The sequence below is a fragment of the Callorhinus ursinus genome, unplaced genomic scaffold (assembly GCF_003265705.2).
Source record: "Callorhinus ursinus isolate GAN/ISIS: 27379988/994484 unplaced genomic scaffold, GSC_fseal_2.0 scaffold32, whole genome shotgun sequence".
In the NCBI taxonomy this organism is placed as follows: domain Eukaryota; kingdom Metazoa; phylum Chordata; class Mammalia; order Carnivora; family Otariidae; genus Callorhinus; species Callorhinus ursinus.
This window is the reverse complement of record NW_027397094.1, coordinates 6204730-6216846: the sequence shown is the minus strand read 5'-3', so window position 1 is coordinate 6216846 and position 12117 is coordinate 6204730. Positions and strand designations below refer to the sequence as shown.

At 43.0% G+C, this 12117-nt stretch overlaps 1 protein-coding gene across 2 annotated transcripts in view; it reads right to left on the bottom strand.

Annotated features, from left to right (window-relative positions):
* The window catches only part of A1CF (APOBEC1 complementation factor), a 72254-nt gene that overhangs the window by 11995 nt on the left and 48142 nt on the right, over nucleotides 1-12117 (bottom strand). For both annotated transcript variants that reach the window (XM_025850984.2, XM_073878942.1), the window contains exons 6-7: nucleotides 8815-8979; nucleotides 2226-2323 (exon numbers count right to left, since the gene is read on the bottom strand). In XM_025850984.2, coding sequence (XP_025706769.1) covers nucleotides 2226-2323; nucleotides 8815-8979 — 263 coding nt within the window. The remainder of the gene's footprint in view (nucleotides 1-2225; nucleotides 2324-8814; nucleotides 8980-12117) is intronic.

The window sequence follows — 12117 nt, the reverse complement described above, 5'->3', positions numbered from 1 at the left end:
GGTATATTCCCAAGCCCAGCAAAATTCCTTGCACATCACAGACCTTCACAAGTATTTCTAGAATAGATGAACAATCAAATGCAAAGCTCAGGTCATCACCTTTCCCTCTAAATAGGTTTCCTTTCCTGGCTTCTCTGTCTCCAGTCTCCCGTACTGAAAACCAATGACTCTTGCTCACTCCAACATCCAATCATTTCCTGGGTGTTTTGAATTCATACCCCATAGCCCTGTGTGGAGCTTTATCTCCTACTTTCTATTCCTGCCCTTCCTCAAGCCCTATTTCTTCCTGTTTGGGTGACTGTAGTAGCTTTTCAAATAGTACCAATGACATGTCTCTTCTTACTCCATAAAATTGCAACTCTTAGTACATTCATTTCTCTAAATTGTATGTGATCATTACTCCATTACACAAAAAGCTTCAGTCTCACCTTGTCTAATAAGTTAACTATTAATATGCATATGTATACTCAAAGCTTGTATAGTTCCTAGGCAAATTTACTTCTGATTTTTCCCATACAACATTATAGTTAAATATAATATTTGGTATATATTTTAATATATTGAGTATATATTTAACCTTATAATATATCACATTGCTATAAAATTTTTAGCTGTTAAAATTGGGAACAATTTGAATATTTTTCCGCTGTGATTATTTCAATGTAATTATTTAGCACTTAATTTATGACTGACTGTCCCTTCTCAGCAATCATCATGTATCCTCAGGAATGTTTTCAAATTGAGAAATTAACCTACAAATTGTTCCCAAGGTAATAACAGTTTTATCATACTAAATGTAATCACCAATGAAGATGAAATCATGTTTTGCTTCACGGACATGTATTTAAATTTGCATTCAATTTTTGCTTTAACAGTTTTCTTTTTGTGTTTTGGAGTCGGTATGTTTTTTGCCTCCAGAGCCCGTACGTGTGTGTGGGCCCCGGATTGGCCCCTAAGCCCAGCCACCTGTGACTGAAGGACCTGCTCGGGGAGGTGCTCCCTTGGCCCCTGGCTGTGTCCTTTGGCCAAAGATCCCTACTTCTCCCAAGGAGACCTGCTCTACACAGTCCTTTCTCCATTAGGTTTCCAGTTACTTCTCCAGGCCCCACCCCTACCCTGCCCCGCCGCCCGTCGCCTTGACTCTGGTAGCACTGTGAGCCTTGGTTCCTCCACTTGATTCCCCTTCCCTACACTCACCCTTCTGTACCTAGTCCCTTCGCCATCTGTCTGCTATTAGGACTAACTGTGCAAAGCCCGATGGGAGATGCAGCCCTACGTGTGTGATGTTCTAACCGAATCGGTCTACTTTTACTGTTCCTCAGTCACTTCCTGCTCTTTCCAAATTCCATGCCTCAGACTGTCTCTCTGTTTCTGTGGTTTTTTCCTTTGAGAATTCTGCCCAATTTTTAGGGCTTCTCATGCATACCATCTTCTCGTCTCCCTGAAGATTTTCTGATTCTGATTCGCTCCTCCCTCCTTTGGACTTTCTCACCTCACTTGCTCTCTATTTATCCGTAAATTTAATGAAACTGAACTTATTTGGCTAAACTATGAAAGATGTTTGTGTACTCGTCTTATTCCTCCATAGACTTCTAGCCTGTTGGCAAGTTTCTTTGTTTTTTTGTGTCCCAGACATTGTTTAGCAAGGTAAGTGGTCTATAGAAGGGTTTTAATGTTCATTGCATTGATAACTAAATATGATCTTGGTTTCTATGTACAAGTCAGGAGAAAGGATTTGAAGAAGCACATTTTCCCCCAGACTCCACTCTTGGCAAGGGGAAGAGATCCAGAGCCTTCCAGAGTAGGAGAGCAAACTCTGAGGGCAGAATAACAACAGAATTGACCAGTTTTCTGGTCCTCAGTCTCCAAAATACTGCACTAGCGAGGTGATAATCCCTTGAAGTAATGAGAGAAAACCGGGCCTGAGAAAAACACCTTGAAATAATGGACTCCAATCCCCCACTTTGTAAGGAAATTGAGGGTCGGTGACTTGTTCAAATCACCCAAAATTAGAGAGAGAGCCAGATACGTGAGCGCATCTCCACTGTGTTTCTGTCACTTCTCTTCTGTTCATCTTCATGGACCCAGGCAGTCTTGTCAGAGGTGGAGAAAGCCTGAGTGATACAGACTCGCGTGATCATTCTTCTGAATAAAATTTCCACACCAACCTGTTTGTGTGTGTGTGTGTGTGTGTGTGTGTGTGTGTGTGTGTTGTCCTACCTTACCTTCCCATTTAAAGCTTTCATAGCCTCCACTGCATCTTCTCGATTACTGAAGTGCACAAAAGCATAGTCTCGAATCTTCTTTACCCTCTCTACAGCACCTGGAAACAGAAAGTAGCCCCATTAGCAAACCTGAGAAAGCCCTGAGAATGATTTTATTTATTTGTTTTTTGTTTTGTTTTGTTTTGTTTTTTTTTGGAGACTCATTACTCAGGTAAAGATCTCATTGAGAATAGTCGCTATGTCCAGGTTTACAATTCTACACGTTCAACAGAAGCTTTTGTTTGTATTTTTTTTTATATCCCCTGTTTTCTGCCTTATTGCCAGTTATGGATTTGTGTTTTCCACTTCCTAGATTATTAGATCTTTAAGGATAGAAGCAGTATCTTATTTTGTCTGGCATACAATGTAAAAGATAGTAGCTTATATTCGGTGCAATATTCATTGAATTGATTTGAACTTAACTATTGGTCATCCTATAAATCTATACTTAGGTGATTGCCTTTTATAATTTTATGGCTTTTCCCCTAGAAAAATGTTTTATTTCTTGATTTATGGAATACAACTTTAGAGGTAGGAGAGACTTCAGCAATGATTTACTTTAAGTTTTTTAAAAAAGTCATTTGACCTTCATGTATGCATTTTTAACTTAAAGATTAGGAATCTAGGGTTCTGACAAGGGAAGTGAGATTCATAAGAGTTGACACAGCTAGGAACCGGAATGCAGATCTCTTAACTGCTTATCTGATATTCTTTTGATTTAAAAAAAAAAAGTTTCTGAAAGAACATCAGAAAACGAAGATAGTTCCTTACCATGCTGTTCATAATATCTAAATGTTGGAAACAAGGTGCGTATCCACTAATTCTACCATGAGGAATGTCTTTTAAAGAAGCACTCCTATATGCAAAAGCATCATGCGTAAGAACATTAACTCTACCACTGTTGAAGTAGCAAAAGCGAAACCACTTAAAGTCCCTTCTCATGAGACTGATCAGGCCTAGTACATTCGTATCAAATAAAACGAGTCTTTAAAGAGAACAAATAGACCTATGTAGACTCACGTGGAAAGATTGAAGACCTATTGTTAAATTTAAAAGTTTGTAAAATAATAAGTATAATACTGTAACATTTATGTTTTTAAAATCCCAACCCATATATATGCACACCTAAGTAGGAATACACACAGAAAGAGAACTGGAAAAACAGAGACCAAACTGTTAAAATAGAGGTGACTTTAGGAACGGGGAGGAAAATTGGAGAGAATAAAGGGAGATTTCATATTTTAATTTATACGCTTCGGTATTCTGCAAACATTTGCAATGCTGATTGGTATTATTTGTGTGATAAAAAAATAACAGATCAACCTAACCCATTTTCATGTTGAGGAGCTGCTGCCTATGTTGGTGGTAACTTATATATATATAAAAAGTTTTACCAAAATGGTTGAACTTAACATTTTATTATTAAAATGTTGCTAGAAAATATTGTTGATGACTCAACCTGAAAAAGTTATTCCTGGAGGGAAGGTGAAATGGACACTTGTGCAACTTGTTGGCAGTTAACAGTTTAACGTGCCAATTGTCCTCCTTCAGTAGCACTGACTCGGGTGTATCTCCAGAGACTGGGTTTCCTCTCTTATCCTAATCACCAGACATAACCTAGGATGGGACCCTTCCCCAGGGAGGACCAGAAGAGCAGATAAGCGTTCTCCTTTGTCCTCTCGCTATCAAGCTTCAGTTATCTATCCTCTTAGATTCAAGGTTACAAAGGCAATCACATGGTTCAACGGCTCTACGTTGTCTTTTGGAATAATGGTAGGGCTGTAACGTAGGCTCATTTAAAACCATTGTGGCACCCGTCTCGTCCCTCAGCATTCAACCCTTGACTTCTTATGGCAGTGGCTGTCCAGAGCACAATTGTCTGGCGAGGCTTAGGAAATACATAAACGTATTTGAGACCACAAAGCATGGGACACGGAATTAACTGACCTTCCCGTGCTGTCTCTTTAGTCCTTCAGTGTCAGGTAGTGTAACTATCAAAACACAACCTTATGGCTTGTCCTGGTCCTTGAGAAGTGAAAGGGTGGTGGGGGGGGGGCGGCAATGAGGGTCTCTATCTTTCCAGGCTTGGCTCCATTCATTCTTCAGTGCTGCCCTTCATCGAGGCTCCTCTCGACCGTTAGCCCCCTGAGAACAGGATCTGTTTCAGGGGCATCCTGGTATTAGCACCACCCAGGTCCTGCCTAGTACTGTGTGCATAGAGGCTGCTCTACAAATATACATGGAACGAGCAAATATTACCAGTCAATTCACACTCTAGCTTCTAGCATTCTCATTCTTTAGGTGGCATTTCGGAAGCTGATGGATCTAAATGCCCCCAAATTTTGCTCGCAGATAATGAAACCGGCTTGCATTTTTAAACAACACTCTTCAGCTGCATCCGACTTTGGAAATCTTAATGAAACCGGCTTGCGTTTTTAAACAACACTCTTCAGTGTTGTTTAAACCTGACTTTGGAAATCTTAATGTATGAAGATTTAATGTATGAAACAAGTTAGAAAGTGAGAGTTTGGTTTTCTCCACAATCGTATTCACTACATGGCTTATGATAATATGCCCCTCCTTGAGTCTATAGGAGTTTGTTTACCGATGGTTGGTTGAGTAGAAGAGGGTAGAAGCAATAAAATATCAGTGGTCGTCATTAGCAATGATGCAAAAGACTCCGAAGTCATAATACAGGGAATTGGAAAAATACGACTGTGTTCATGGTCAACTTGTCAGCAGGGCATCAATTACCAGAAGGGAAACACACCTTTTATCTGAAGGGAAGATGATCAAAGGGCCACAGTTCTCCAAGTGCGGTCCTCAGACCAGCAGCATCAGCTTCTTCCGGGAACTTAGGAGAAATGCCGGCGCCTGGACCCACCCCAGACCCGCTGATTCAGAAACGCCCCGGGGGAGGGGCCCACAATCTGTTTTATGCCCTCTTGGTGATTCGGATGTGAAACTATTTTAGGAAAATCAGATTTTGTAGAATGACTATAGTTGGAATTTCAGCAGATAGCCTTAGGCTACACTGGGGATGAACCTGTTTTCAGCCCCAGTTTCTGTTCTGATTGTCACTTGTTTCTCTGAATGGCAGTAGAGTATTTTTAGGTTAGTCAGGGTTAAAATAATAGGGTCAAATATTTGCCAGGAATATTCGGGCTCCTCTGAGGGATCCAAACTTTCAATAGGGTTTTTAAAGGGGTATTTTCCTGTTTCTCTCTGAAAATTTTCCTAGATAAGTCTAAACACACCCTTTCCACTGGAAAATAAACTGGTTAGCTCTGATTTTTTTCTTCCCAATACAGCAGGTGTCTGCTAGTTCTCCACCCTCTATAGTTCATATTCTTTGGTGGAGTGCCGAGAAGGTGCCACACATCAGTATAGAGCCCCGAGTTGTGCCACCAGAGGGAGAGAGGAGAGAGGGAGAGAGCCCGCATTTATTATTTTCATTGTAACCAGGAGGACACAAGCACATGTCTCTCTTTAACACGATAAGCTGATGACCAGTGACCAGGAAAGGAAGCAGTCTTGGAGGTCTCATTCCAGACTTTTCCAAAAAGCAAAAACAAAGCAAAACAAAACAGTAATGTTTTAATTAGATAAAAGGAAGAAATATATTGTGCAACTGTCATCATCGTGCATTTCTAGAACCTCTTCGTGAACCCAAACTGAAACCCTGTATCTATGAGATAATCCTTTCTGAGTTCTTTCTCCCCTGTCCCTGGGCAGCTACCGTTCTGCGGCCCGTCTCTAGGACCGTGCCTACTTCAGGAAGCTCAGATAACTGGCGCCATACAGCGTGTGTCCAAGGTGCAGCCATGTCGTATGTTTCAAAACTTCCCTGCAGTTTAGGTGTGAGTGCTGGTCCACTGCACGCACATTCCACGTTTTACTGCTCCAACCCCTCCCGGGCGGTTTTCACATTTTGGGTGATACAGATAATGCCGCTGTGAGCACGGTATGCAAGTGTCTGTTCAAGCCCCTGCTTTTATTCATTTTGTGTGTATGCCCTGAAGTGGAATTGTCGGATTATAGGGTGATTATCTGTTCCTTAGGACCCAACGTGTGGTTCTCCCAGTGATGGCATTATTTTGTGTTTCCATCTACAGGGCACGTGGTTCCCATTCCTCCAGCTTCTCCCAACATCTGTGTCATCTTCTTTGATGATCACTACTACTACTATTGCTATCTTGGCAGGTGGAAAACGGTTTGGGGTTGCATTTCTGGGGTGAATAGCGAGTGACGGTGAACATCTTTTAATGTGCGCGTTGACCATGTGTCTATGACAATTGCACGATATTGTCCATTGGACAAATATACATTTGAAGTTTTACTTGACTTAATTTTTGGTTGATGTATTGTTTGCAGATGTTTTCTCTCATTCTGTGGGTTGCTTTTTCAGGGTTGAAAGTGTCCTCTGACGCAGTTTTTATTTTTTCTTTGTTTCCTGTACCTTTAATACCATCGGAGAGTGTACTGCCAAATCCAATGTCATGAAGCTTTACCCTATATATTCCTCTAGGGTTTTTTTTTTTTTAAATAATATTAGCTTTTTTTGTTAGTCTTTGATCCATTTTGAGTCAACTTTGCCTATTATATAAATTCAGACCAACTTTATTATTTGCATGTGGACATGCCATTCTCTCAATACAGTTTATTGAAAAGACTGAAAAAAAGGAAGTATCAAATAAAAATAAGAAGGTAGGAAGTCAACACATGGTGGGAGGCAGCCCAATAACATCTAAACATGCACATATCATTCCTCTGCCCACAAAAGCATCAACTTTCAGATCTCAGCTCACAGGTCACTTCTCCTAAACATGAGTCTTTTCTGTGCCCCAAGGATAGGCTGTCATGGCTGTTATTCTTCGGGAGCACCTTTTTTTTTGGGGGGGGGGACAAAGGGAGAGGGTGAGAGCGAATCCCAAGCAGACTCCCTGCTGAACATGGAGCCTGATTTGGGGCTCGATCTCCCGACCCTGAGATCATGACCTGAGCCAAAATCAAGAGTCGGACACTTAACTGGCTGAGCCACCCGGGGTGGGGGGGAGGCTCTTCTGGAACATCTTAAACTCCTTCCACACACACAGCACACCTGTTCACTCCTCCCACAGTGCCTGGCACATAGGAGCTACTAAAGTAATGATAGTTGAATGAAGGAGTGAGTGAGTGGAATGAGGATGGGGCATGGAGGTCACAGAGTGGCGAAGAACGTGGTCTTAGCCAGAGCTGGATTCAAATCTGGGATTTGCCACTTGCTAGTTGTATGACCCTGAGCAAGCAATGTAACTGCTCTGGGTTCTGGTTTTCTCACCTTTATAATAACGGAAGTGACACAGTAACCTGCATCCTAGGGTCGTGGTGCTCAGTAGGTGACTCATGCTGTGAAAGTGGAAAGATGCTACCACAGTGATAAACTTAGGTCAGAGTGTGTTCCAGAACATGCTAATTCCACAAGATGGCTGGTCAAAAAATGAGACCCATGGTCCAAAAATTGGGGAGAGGAGCCATCCTACATTTCCTTTTGGAGACTTTCAAAGCATATTAGAAGGTTAAGGACTCTGATAAGTCCTGCAATAAAACAGAATCTGTTTAATTGTCCTGAATCTGGTGTTTATGGGTTTATTTGACCATGGACCCCTTTTATCAGTAGCATCTACTAACAGTCCACAGAATTAATGTTCTGCAGAACTGGCTTTGGGAAATTCTCACTTGGACATTGTTTCCTGAAATGCTTTACCTGTCTCACTATTGTAGTTTCCTATAGGAGCAAAAAGGGACGAGGGCTGAAACTCATGGTATAAAACTGATACTGCAAAGTACTGACAAGATGAGCAGCAATAATGATCCCCCTCCACCTCCCTCTGTTCTTTTCCCTTCCTTTTTACCCAAATGAGTTTCCTAGAGTTAATTCTCCCCTCCCTATTTATGTACCTGAAGTCATAATCATATTCCCTTCGACCAGTGGTTCTCAACTGGGGGCAAATTTGCCCTCCAGGGAAATGTCTGGAGACATTTTTGGTTATTACGTCTTGGGAGTTGTTACTGGCATCTAGAGGGTAGAGGCATGGGATGCTGTTAAAATTCTTCTAATTTCCAGGACAGACCCCCCACGACCAAGAATTATCTGGCCTAAAATGTTAAGAGCACTGAGGCTGAGAAACCCTGCTTTAGATATAGTTCTGGCCATGCATTCATCAACACAGTTAATATTTATTGAGCATCTACTATGACCCAGGCCCAGAGACGGGCTGAGGAGACAATAGAAGCCAAAAGACCTTTATGGGATTTATAGCCTAGTGAAGGAAATGTGCATTAATTAAGTAATCACATAGATAATTGTAGAGTTACAATGTCTGTAAATGTTTCAGGACCATGTGTCCCTTTTTCTCTAATCCCAGGGCTGCAATATGGTTTTTGTAGTCCACATGCAATTATAAGAATGCTAAATGAGAGCTATTCTGTTTAAAGTCATAGGAAGTCATCTCAAGCACAAGCGTTTTTAAAGTACACCTCAAAAACAATCTTCTCTAGGGTGTCTTACCTGGTTTAATATTGTTGAATTCTTTCTCAATCATCTCTTCCGAGGTAGACAGCATCAGGTTTCTCACGTACAGGATTTTCACCGAAGACATTGTGTCTTCGTCCACCTCCACTTCGGGCTCCGCCCAGTCTACTGCGATAGGATGTCCCCATAACTGAATCCTTCCTGTTCAGAAGGATCACAAGTATGATTAGTTACACAGAAATCAGGACAATATCATCTCGGTTCGCTGAGATGGCCTTTTAATTGCAACCAATACTTTTGAGCATATCTTGAGGGAGCCTGAAGACCGATAATATAAGAGATGATGACTGATTTTGAGAAAACTTCCAATTAAATGGAAGAACTGGCCAGAAGGGAGTTCTGTGTGACAGACAGCTTATTGTAATAATTGAGCATAAAGGGAACTAGGATGCGGTTTGAAATGGAACAGAAATGAGGCAGCAATGGGCAGGTTTGGGTCTTGGACCAGCTCTCGTCGGGGGGGGGAGGGGAAGGTAGTCATTGAAAAGGAGGTGGCAGAAGGGGAGAAAGGAGAAAAAATGGATTTAGGGCTCTGACCTAGAGTCTGATTTCATGAAGCATTAAAAAGGTCATGAGGAAGTATGTCTGCTCTTGTTGGGATCTGCATGACCAGTTGCCACCACTGAGCTAAAAACTGGTGTGTGGGCAGAAGTGAGCAGGGCTCGGGGACCCCTAGTTTGTTCTCTGTATCCTACACTTGGTCAGGGCTCTCATCTGCTGTGTTTCCTCCTGGTTTCCTGACAGCACATGGACAACATGGGAATCTGCAGAAAAATATTTTATTGCGTTCAAGAAGACAGAGCAGTGGAAGGGTCTGTGATGAGAAACTGAATTCTTTTTGAAGGGGTAGTCGTTACCCATGACTACATCTATTCTGGTGTTTCTAAAGTTGCAATTTATTGAGCATCTTGCCCTATATACTGTGTTTTCCATTCGCTACCTCAGTTCCTGCTCGCAGTCACTCCGTGGGGAGAGAAGTAGGGTGGGGTGGTCAACTCAATTTCTAAACTTGATTAGAAATCTTGTGTGTTTTTATTGTTTTGGAAGAGCTTTAAGAAATATCCAACCTGAGTCTCCCTCAATGGTGTGCTGGACCCAATTCCTTTCCACTTGCTATACTAGACTGTTAACATTTTCAGAGTTTTATGAGCCAGTTGAGGCCATCTTGGTAGCTTGGAATCAGCCACAGTGGTACCATTCATTCCACGGGGATCTGCAACGTTACAAGTCAGGGCTTGGATTTTCCCCGGGAGTTGTCTATGAAAGATTGACCAGCTCATTACTGACCCCAGGACTCCCCTTCCTGAATTTGATAGGAGTGGTCCAGGCCTCAGGATTCTTGAAAGCACCTCAGTTAATTCAGCTAAAGTTGAGAACCCTGTTCTAGCCCATTAGCCTTTGCCATCCTGGCCTGGGACCACAGGAAGCCGTCGGCTGGCCTGAAGGTCTGCAGAAGGCTGCAGTGGGCAGAATTGGAGGAGGTATGGTTAGCAGTGATCTCCCCAAACATTTCCATGGACATCAGGGCTGCTGAGGGATTTGGGAACATGGGCTTCGAAGCCAGTCAAGTTCAAACATCAGCTCATGATCCTGGCTAGGAAGCCATCTTTCTAAATATCAATTTCCTCATCTGTAAATTTGGGATAATAGAAGTATTACCTGGTGTTGTTGTGGAAATAAAGATGATGCACGTGAGGGACTTAGTCACTTTCTAGCGATGCATCTCCCCTTGACTGTTTTGGGGGTTTTTTTTGGTCTCTTGTGTGTATAGTTTCTTTGGAGTACTCTTTGGGTGCAATAGATGTTGTTTTAAAAGGATTTCCTTGGGAAGAGAGCAATGCCCATTGTCCATGCTTCGTAAATGTTCCCATTTACTCCTCCATATGTTCTTACTGACCTCCCCAGCAGGTGACAGCCAGTATCCTGAGCTGATGGAGTTAGCTGTGGATCACAACATTGGCCGCACAACAAAATCATCTGGAAAACTTAAAACACCAGGGCCCTGCTCCGCACCCCCGGGAAGCAGATTCAGCTGATCTGAGGTTGATTTGGTTTCTGGTATTGTTTAAAAACCTCAGGGTATTCAGATCTGCAGCCCACGACGGACAGCCACTGACTTAGATTGAGGGTTCTCAAACTTGGGTCTCAGTAGCGTAGCATCCTGGGAACTCATTACAAATGCAAATGAGCAGGCGCCACACCAGACCCACTGAGTCAGGAACTCTGGGGGTGGGCCCCGCTCTCTGCACTTTCACGAGCCCTCCAGGTGATCTCTGCGCTGGTTGATGGTGGAACCACTGCAAGAACTTTCCTCGGAGCATCCTCACGATGCTCTACTATAGCCTAGGGGTTGGACGCCAAGACTGTGTTGCACACACACACCTCTGCAAGGATACGGTGTCGGGAGAGAGCTGCCACTGTCTGCAGGGGAGGTAGGTGGCTGGGGGAGCAACACGTCACATTAGACAACAGTTTTCCCTCTGTCTCCAAGTCTGGATCAGTTAAGAAGGAGGAGCTGTTTGTGGCTCTTGCTTATCATGTTTGCTAAAGATCGCCTTCTTTCCAGCTAGGCTCTCCAGACGATTGCCAGTGACCCGAATCCTTTGTTGTTGTTGAATCGACAGTGAGGTAATAGGTAGGGTGTCCAAGTGGGTAGCAGACTTGGCTCACGAGGTACAACAGCAATGAATAGTGGGCTCTGGGCAGCTCATTCATGGTCTGTCTGCTGAGGACGCCCTCAGACTCACATGCAGCTGAAGAAACTCAGCTCAGCTGGGGCTTTGAATGCCATGGGTCAGCAGAGGAGGGGAGGGTGCAGGTCATTCTAGTGGGAGGTACAGCTTTCAGGATAAAGGAGACAACAATCAGTATGGCGTTGCCTAAAACACAGGGGAGTTGGTCCTGCTAGAAAGAAGGGTTTTGTTGGGAAATGGAAGGTACGAAGTGTGTCTGGAAAGGACTGGAGCCTTGAACAATAGGCTCAGTTTTTTTCGGTCACCTCGGCAGCAAGCAGTGGGTGATTATTGTTGAACCAATGAGTGAGCAGCACCATTCAGCCCACTGACACGTAGAGAGATCAAATTCCTATGATTTGCCAGAATTGTCAAAAGAATGACATGAGATTTGGGGAACGCTAATCTGGTGAGGATGTTCAGGATGGAAGAGGCAGAGAGTGGGGTACATCCAAACGAGAGCAGAGCTGGGAGAGTAATCTGGAGTTTTTGAAAACAGCCTCTGTTTGGGAATATGTGTTCTTAGACTCCAACGATGGTCTGAGAT